We start from the raw sequence: 8,601 nt of genomic DNA, 5'->3' as shown, positions 1-8,601 counted from the left end.
TGACACAACTGTTTATAATTCCCGCTTAAATCCGACGTGTAACGAAATTTACCGAGCTCAGCCGAAGCTCTTTACGGTGTTTTTTTATTAGTGTATGTACACTGTGGAAAATTGTTCGCCGTCTTTGAATTTCGCAGAGAAATGTACGGAGAGTGAAGTTAACTCTGTATGTGTGTGTGTGAAAGGTCGACGAATCAATTTCTCACGGTGTATCAGTATCACATCAGTGCCTCCGGCTCCGGCAGGTGGCAGCGGGATCGATCGGTGCGCGTCGTTTTCCGCCATCTTTTCTGACGAATTCCGTTCCCGATTGTTGAGAGTGCTCCACACGGGAGGAGAGTAAGGTGGATCTCGAGTTCGGTAGTGAGTGAGTAACAAGGAAAACGGTGGACCAAGCTACGAGAAGTGAGTCATCTAAAACGCCCGCGCTGCAGCGTAACTCACAGGATTTGGGTTCGCAAGATTTGGCGAAACGGTGAGTACTGAATATTTGTCGAGACAAACATGAGAATCTGGATCGTAAGAGAATCTCGTTCACGTTATGGCGGTGTTTACGCTGGGTGTGTCAAAGCGTCGTTTCCTCTCTGTCTGACAGCTACTAGTTCTCCTTTTCCCTTTGACAAAGGCTTACATCCTCTTTCTTTCTCTCTCTCTCTCTCTCCCTTGAAGTCCACATACCTGCTCACTCCCCTCCCCCGTCACCCTTTTTCGCTTACTCTCTCTCGCTCTCTTTTGTTCTCTTTCCATGCCATTCCTTTTCTCGCTTCATCCTCATCACTCCTTCGCTCTATACTTTTGGCATTGTCGAAAAAAGTTGTAGTTGCATTCCGCTCTTTGTTATGCCGCACACCCACGCTGAAATCGACCGACAGCAAAACGCCACCTTTTTTCTCGCATGTTTTTACTCCGAACTACTCTTTCTCTCTATCCCATCCTCTCTTACTGTTTCTTTGTGCAATCCTCCACTGGAAGCTGTAGTAGAGAAGAAAGGGCGAAAGTTTTCCATCATCCGTGCATCTTCTATCCTAAGTAATCTTCGGTATCCATACCCTTCACGGTGTCTTCACAAGTGAGAAAGAAAAAAACGCGTTACCGCATGTTACGGTAATCCGGAACTCACTCTTTCCGACTCCATTAAGAAACTCGTAAGTGTAAAGTGGAGATATACTCCTTGAGTACTTTTCTTCGAACACGGTTCTCCTAGATAGGAAGTACACGTAGGTAAATAATCTTTTGAACATATTTCCACTCAATTGGGCAATTATGTCTTTATTAACGTTACAGAATAAATTATTCACCCCTAGATTACCTACAACGCTTTCACCGGTACATACATTTATTCCATAAGACTCTTGCTGCAAAAAACTAAGCACCGAATTATTAAATATTTGGCCGCAATGATCGATCAATCAATATGTAGTTCTGCAATTAAATTAATAACAAGTGCTGCCACCGCTCTCAACATCACCCTAATCGAGAAGACAATTCTTTCTTTACATTTTATAAAAAATATTAAACTTTACACACCAGTTGTTTTGATTCGAACGTATATATGAATAATCCGTTTTTTTTTTAATACACTGATTAATGTTATACCCCTCATGTGTGTGCAACTTTTCGTAGTGATTTCAATTTTACAATGTAACGTCATTTCTATTTATCAGTGGTTTTGAAATTTGAGAAATTCGAAGAACTGAAATTCCCCTACTCCCATTTCTGCAATACAAAGATTTAAACTAGCACCACGAGTGCCAACTTTAAGCTATGTAATAATGACAATTGTCAATTTTCCGTATTTGTAATAATATTTAGCAAAGATTCCGTTTATCCTCTAGATGCTCTTATAACACGTTGATTATCGGCAACATGATTATTGGATTTTATTAGTGTTTAAGCATAATCACTTCTTGAACTCCGCAAGTGTCTTCCTTAGCTTACAAAGTTGCCACAGCGGCGCTCGCGTAATCTTTGCGTCGCCAATTAAAACTTTCGTTTTTTGGAACGTGATTCATAATTTATTAGCGCGCTGATAGATTCTTCAACATAACGCGAGTAGAAACAGGTTAATTCTTATAATGTCAACAACTGTCGTTTATTATCTAAAGTACAATTTTGTCGTGAAGGTAGATAAAATCTTTCTGATAACTAATCAAATGCTATTTTCTTTCTATTAGGTGCGCATAGACTCACCTATCGGAGCCATGAGTTACCAAATGTCACAAAACCAATCCAGGCCAAGTAAGTTAATTTAATATTTATTAGTTGGTTTTCAATCGAGTAGCTTGAGAGCTATTACCAATGGAAAATTTTGTGTTTAGTGTCGCATGGAAATTATCAGGGTCCGGGTGAATTACCCATGGGCTCTGCAAAAGAACAAACCTTGATGTGGCAACAGAATTCTTACATGGGTGATTCAGGAATACATTCAGGTGCTGTCACTCAAGCTCCATCTTTGTCTGGTAAGGAAGATGACGAGATGGAGGGGGATCAACTTATGTTTGATCTTGACCAGGGATTTGCCCAAGGTTTTACCCAAGATCAATTTGATGGTAAGGATATTAAACTTATTATTAACCCCTGAAGAGACAATTCAATGATTCAATAAAAATCTGTATTTTGTAGAGATGAACCAACAATTGAGCCACACCCGTTCCCAGCGTGTTCGTGCTGCCATGTTTCCAGAAACTCTGGAAGAAGGCATAGAAATCCCTTCTACCCAGTTTGATCCAGCACAACCAACTGCTGTTCAACGATTAGCAGAACCTAGCCAAATGTTGAAACATGCAGTGGTCAATCTGATCAACTATCAGGATGATGCGGATCTTGCTACACGCGCTATTCCTGAATTAATCAAATTGTTGAATGATGAAGATCAAGTGGTTGTTTCTCAGGCAGCCATGATGGTTCACCAACTTTCCAAGAAAGAAGCATCTCGCCATGCCATTATGAACAGCTCGCAGATGGTAGCAGCATTAGTACGTGCAATTTCCAACAGTGATGATCTTGAATCGACCAAAGCAGCTGTTGGCACACTGCATAATTTATCTCATCATAGACAAGGTTTACTTGCAATATTCAAGAGCGGAGGGATTCCTGCATTGGTCAAATTATTGAGCTCCCCTATGGAGTCTGTCCTCTTCTATGCTATTACAACACTTCATAACCTGCTGCTTCACCAGGATGGTTCAAAAATGGCAGTACGTCTGGCTGGAGGTCTGCAGAAAATGGTTGCTCTTCTTCAGCGCAACAACGTCAAGTTTTTAGCTATTGTTACCGACTGTCTCCAAATTCTCGCGTATGGTAATCAAGAAAGTAAACTTATTATTCTCGCATCTCAAGGACCAATTGAATTGGTTCGCATTATGCGCACATATGACTACGAGAAGCTTTTGTGGACAACTTCCAGAGTATTGAAAGGTAAAAATTGTGACTGAAATTCAATCGGTTTAGTAATGCATCTTTAATTTTCATCTTAATCAATGCGTATTTTTGCTTGCAGTACTTTCAGTTTGCCCAAGCAACAAACCAGCTATTGTTGAAGCTGGTGGCATGCAAGCATTAGCCATGCACCTGGGTAACCCAAGCCAGAGGCTAGTACAGAATTGTCTATGGACATTAAGAAATCTCTCTGACGCAGGCACTAAGGTTGATGGATTGGAAGGATTATTACAAAGTTTGGTTCAGGTTCTAGGATCTACCGACGTAAACGTTGTCACTTGTGCAGCTGGAATTTTATCAAATCTTACGTGCAATAACCAACGTAACAAGGTAACACAAACCTGATATATCTTTACTTTTAATTTATCGCGAGTAAAGTATAAGAATTTTGTTCTAAATTACACTGTATATTTTTAAAACACTGGTTAATTCTTATGAATTTATGGATGATAGGTGACAGTATGTCAAGTAGGAGGCGTGGATGCTCTCGTACACACAATCATCAATGCCGGTGACCGAGAAGAAATTACCGAACCGGCAGTTTGCGCATTGCGCCATCTGACTTCGCGCCACAGTGAGGCAGAAATGGCACAGAACACCGTGCGCGTGAATTATGGAATCCAAGTAATAGTGAAATTGTTACACCCACCTTCGCGCTGGCCTCTGGTTAAGGCTGTTATCGGGCTCATTCGAAACTTGGCACTGTGTCCCACCAATCATGGACCACTTCGAGATCATGGAGCTATACATCATTTGGTTAGACTTCTGATGCGCGCTTTCCAGGATACACAAAGAGTAGGATGATTACGATTTTTATATACATAAACTACATTTACAAAAATTAACAATTTTAATGTTTAAACCACGTAGCAACGGTCATCCGTGGCTAGCACTGGAAGTCAGCAAACATCTGGAGCATACGCAGATGGTGTGCGCATGGAAGAAATCGTAGAAGGCACTGTAGGAGCTCTTCATATTTTGGCTAGAGAGTCGCATAATAGAGCTATAATTCGATCTCAGAACGTGATTCCTATTTTTGTTCAGGTGCCTCTCTCTTAATTAATCTTTATCATATTTGTATTTTTAATTATTTTCAATCAGAGAATGCAAGAAACTTAACTTATCGTGGTTGCAGCTTCTGTTCAACGAAATCGAAAATATCCAACGTGTAGCTGCGGGTGTTCTTTGCGAACTTGCCGCGGACAAGGAAGGAGCTGAAATGATCGAGCAGGAAGGTGCTACTGCACCACTCACAGAACTGCTACATTCTAGAAACGAAGGTGTCGCGACATATGCTGCTGCTGTTCTATTTCGCATGAGCGAAGACAAGCCACAAGAATACAAAAAGAGGCTTTCCATGGAGCTAACGAATTCTTTATTCCGAGATGATACCAATCTTTGGAATAATACAGATTTTGGAATGGGCCCAGATCTACAGGTAAGGGTGATAAAATTTCGTTGTTTGCACGCTCCTCTTTCTCCCGAGTCTAATTTATTTGATCAAGACTCATTCGATAATCCCTGCAATTATATTAGGTTTTGCAGGCCATAGAGATTTCGTTATTGTTATTCGTTCAATAGGAGCGATAAGCAAATTTTAGCCAAATGTTCGAAATTGTGTTACTTGACTTTTTAAGCACCAAGCATTGAATAGCTTCTACCCCTATTAGTTTCGCTTAGTTTATTAGAAAATTATTTTTCAATCCATTATTCCAGTTCGCATAACAAACTGTCTTTTAATAATCGCCAATCACAAATACTTTAAGCTAATTTTTCGCATTGTTGATCTAACCAGAAGCAAATTATGATCCAAAAATATTTTAACACTGGGCTGTAAGAAAGCGACGGAAACATCACTGTGTGTTAATCATTCATCAGCAAAATCACATGCTTCAGTATTTAATACCATTTATGATTTTTCAATCACACTTTTTCTCGTATGTGAAATACCAATATTTATCTTTACACATGAGAAAAAAAGGCAAACACATGCTTAATGGAGCAATGGACTATTTATCGATGTTAGATGCCGTTAGAGGCAGATATTTAGTTTTGCAAGATTCTATCATGCATGAGAATGCAGTTTGTCTCCCCTTTATGTCAATTTAGTCGAGCCGCAGACAGGAACTGGAAGGGTTTAGGCGAACTTTCAAGGTTAATCTTAATGTCAATGTACATCATTAAATTTTAGTCTATTATGCATTCGCTTAATCAAGGCGTTTATTACAACTAAGCAAGTATTCGTCGCGGTAACCAGGGTGTCTTAGACACTCCGTAGAAAAGACAAGTTTGTGTTGACCTAAGCTACCTAATCTTCAGGACATGCTTGGCCCTGATCAAGGCTATGATGGTATGTATGGCCAAGGACCCCCTAGTGTACACAGCAGCCATGGAGGCCGGGGTTATCAACCACAAGGTAAATCTCATATACTCACAAAACTTTTTTTATTGTACAGATGATAAACGTAAAGGATGAAACTATAATCTTCGACATTAAATCTCAAATTAACTGTCTCGATGACAAGCACGTAATATTTTATGACAGAACACGTCGGATATCTTTACTCAGAAGCCGAAAATGTTAATACTGTGAATCTCATTCACATGATTCATTATGTATTTGAGAGAATTATGTATATACTATTGTATCTTGAAAATATCTTATGGGTGATATCTGTTAAGTAACCGATAGGCAATATAAGTCACTTAACTCTGTATTATTTTAACAGCAGCTTAAGCCATGGATTTATATTTAACAAAAAAGTCAGACAGTCATCAGTAATCTCGCAGTAATATAGGTGATGCTCAGCTCTTACGTAACGCTTGCTGCTTTTTCTAAATATCGTAAAAAGATTTACTTGCTTTTATAGGAACACGATATATTTATCTTATACTGTTTAATTTTTATATACTGCATAATTAATTGTTGCTTTTGCACCAACTGTGCTTTTCAACGTTTTGTATTTTTCTTTCATTCTTTCTAAAGCATGCAACACTTGTATTTCCCCAATCAGAGGTCAATTAGAATTGTTGGATATATTATAGATATGTGTCGTATATCTGTTTTATTGTAGAAGTATGTCTGTTTTATATAATATTACACACGTTGCTTATTTTTTGTATTTCTTTGTATCATTGAAAATGTTTATTTTTTCTTATTTACAATTTTTCGAGTTATCGTGCTTAAACAAAAATTGTTTAGTACTTAACAAATTTTCTGAGAATTTTGTAACGCTCTAGTCAATGAATTCTTGGTGGAGAGAAGCATGCAATCAAGCAGCTTCAACCCCGGATTGTAATTTGTGTCCTGCCTTTCATCTTTTTCCCCTCTCTGTTTATTGAAGCTGAAAAATCAATAGTCCTTCACATTTAACTGCGTATGTCTCTTTAACCAACGTGCTGCTAAAATCTCACTGCATCGAATAAAAAGCTCTTAATATTTTGTCATATCGATTTTAGCCTCGGTCGTTCCAATTAAAATCTACTTCTCTCTCTCTCTCTATTTCTATTTCTATTTTCTACTTTCAAAAATGTTAGCGCTTCTCAAGATATGGACGGGTTTACGTTTCTCCGCTTATCTCACTTGTTCACCTTAACTATGTAGTCATTTGCGAAAGTTGTCGCCATATCTTATCTGTTAACATTTTCTTTTGCCTTTCTGTTGAGATTTAACAATATATCTTCCTTCTCTCTTTCTCTTTCTCTCTATAAAGTACAAATTCCTTTTCCTTACAAATTTTAGTTCATTAAACTCCAAGTATAGTTTCATATTATCAAAGCAACACGTATTTTTTATCTTCAAGTTTTAGTACATAGAATGGTAGAGTACAGAGTTGTATATAATTTGAAAACTGCAGCGCACATTGTCACGTATGTTTGGTTAATAGAACATTCCATAAAGATTAGAAAGAATAACGTTTTCAATTATTGAAAATGATATAGAGAATTACCACAGATAAATTTGTTAAAAGACAATGCCATGAAATTTGTGTAAAGATTATTTACAAATATGTAACAAAAAATGTACATAGAAAATCTTTTATGGAATGTACTAGGGTAGAAAAAATTTGTAGAAGGGATGTTAGGTGTTACATTTGTGTTCTATTCCTGTAGGTTATGACCAGATACCAGTAGATTCGATGCAGGGATTGGAAATAGGCGGAGGGTCGACGTACGGTGCAATGGACACTATGGACGTGGCGCACGAGGGTGACCTAAGCTTCGACCATTTGGAGGAGCTTCCTGCTCCTCCACAGGATAACAATCAGGTCGCAGCCTGGTACGATACCGATCTTTAAATCCGTGCCATCGCCATTTAATCTGCGGACGCTAAAAAAAAGGAAGCCACACATACACTCAAGACACAAAACATACGCGCGTGCACGAACAAACACACACAGACTCGATTTCATCGCATCAATTTCGCATTACGTATTTTACAGGGTAGTTAATTTTTATCAACAATTAACGTAGTCACGCATTCGGACCAGTTCGTGACACACGTCTGTCATGATATTTCCGATTGCTATTCAATGTATTAGATTTAAGAGAGAAAGGGAACGAGTGAGAGAGAGAGAGTGACAAGTAATTCGTACATACCATGTATATGTATCGTTTAATTGTCTATACGAATAAAGTGAACGATTAAGTATTCAGACATTGTTTATGATTCACCGACTCGATCGGTATAAGCCTGGGAATATTTGTATGTTTTATGTTCATTCTTTTTAAAGTTATCTTTCAGTTGCGCTTGTCAAATCGAGTTATTATTTACGTTTTTACGTGACTATTACCCTGTACAGTATTATAATTTCTTGAATCATGCGCGAAGAAGCATCAAACGAAAATCATTCAAGTTTTAAGCTCGCCTTCATAAATCAATTGTAAGATGATTGGATGATTCTCATTCGCGATCATTCAATGTGCTATGACTCCTATAAATGCGGACCCCAAGACTTTTATAAACCTAGTGGTTCATCTTTATCTTAATTATTCTGCATGTATACTGTTTTATTTTGCGCAATTCGATGACGATGAAACTCGACGACAAGCTAGAGAATGGTGTCGTATCATAAGTATTTTTAGCTTGAATCTAGATTTAGTTCAATTTCATTTTTTATCAACGTTATCGCATACTTAGATTTTATATTATTATTATTCACA

The 8,601-nt window shown here is 38.1% G+C and overlaps 1 protein-coding gene across 2 annotated transcripts; it reads left to right on the top strand.

Moving 5' to 3' along the window:
- The first annotated feature begins 226 nt into the window (after positions 1-226).
- Positions 227-8,093, top strand: arm (armadillo). Of its 2 annotated transcripts, XM_066738337.1 has the most exons (10): positions 227-475; positions 2,175-2,238; positions 2,319-2,549; positions 2,623-3,417; positions 3,500-3,768; positions 3,892-4,233; positions 4,309-4,482; positions 4,574-4,876; positions 5,758-5,854; positions 7,552-8,093. In XM_066738337.1, the coding sequence occupies exons 2-10, from the start codon at positions 2,202-2,204 to the stop codon at positions 7,734-7,736; spliced, it is 2,433 nt and encodes an 810-aa protein (XP_066594434.1). In that variant the 5' UTR covers positions 227-475; positions 2,175-2,201; the 3' UTR covers positions 7,737-8,093. The 2 variants fall into 2 exon arrangements, with proteins under 2 accessions (XP_066594434.1, XP_066594435.1); XM_066738338.1 differs by lacking the exon at positions 5,758-5,854 and having other exon boundaries at positions 7,552-7,721.
- Positions 8,094-8,601: the final 508 nt, after the last annotated feature.

The sequence above is a fragment of the Prorops nasuta genome, unplaced genomic scaffold (genome assembly GCF_024137725.1).
Source record: "Prorops nasuta isolate Cenicafe-Biocafe unplaced genomic scaffold, Cenicafe_Pnas_1.2 PNAS00018, whole genome shotgun sequence".
NCBI lineage: Eukaryota > Metazoa > Arthropoda > Insecta > Hymenoptera > Bethylidae > Prorops > Prorops nasuta.
The sequence above is the reverse complement of the archived record's forward strand: the minus strand, read 5'-3'. Positions and strand labels throughout refer to the sequence as shown.

Excerpts from the sequence above, each read along its gene's own strand:
- arm (XM_066738337.1), top strand. The coding sequence starts at position 2,202 with ATGAGTTACCAAATGTCACAAAACCAATCCAGGCCAA. Across the intron at positions 3,418-3,499 it reads AACTTCCAGAGTATTGAAAG|TACTTTCAGTTTGCCCAAGC; the intron begins GTAAAAATTGTG and ends TTTTGCTTGCAG. Across the intron at positions 4,483-4,573 it reads TGATTCCTATTTTTGTTCAG|CTTCTGTTCAACGAAATCGA; the intron begins GTGCCTCTCTCT and ends TCGTGGTTGCAG.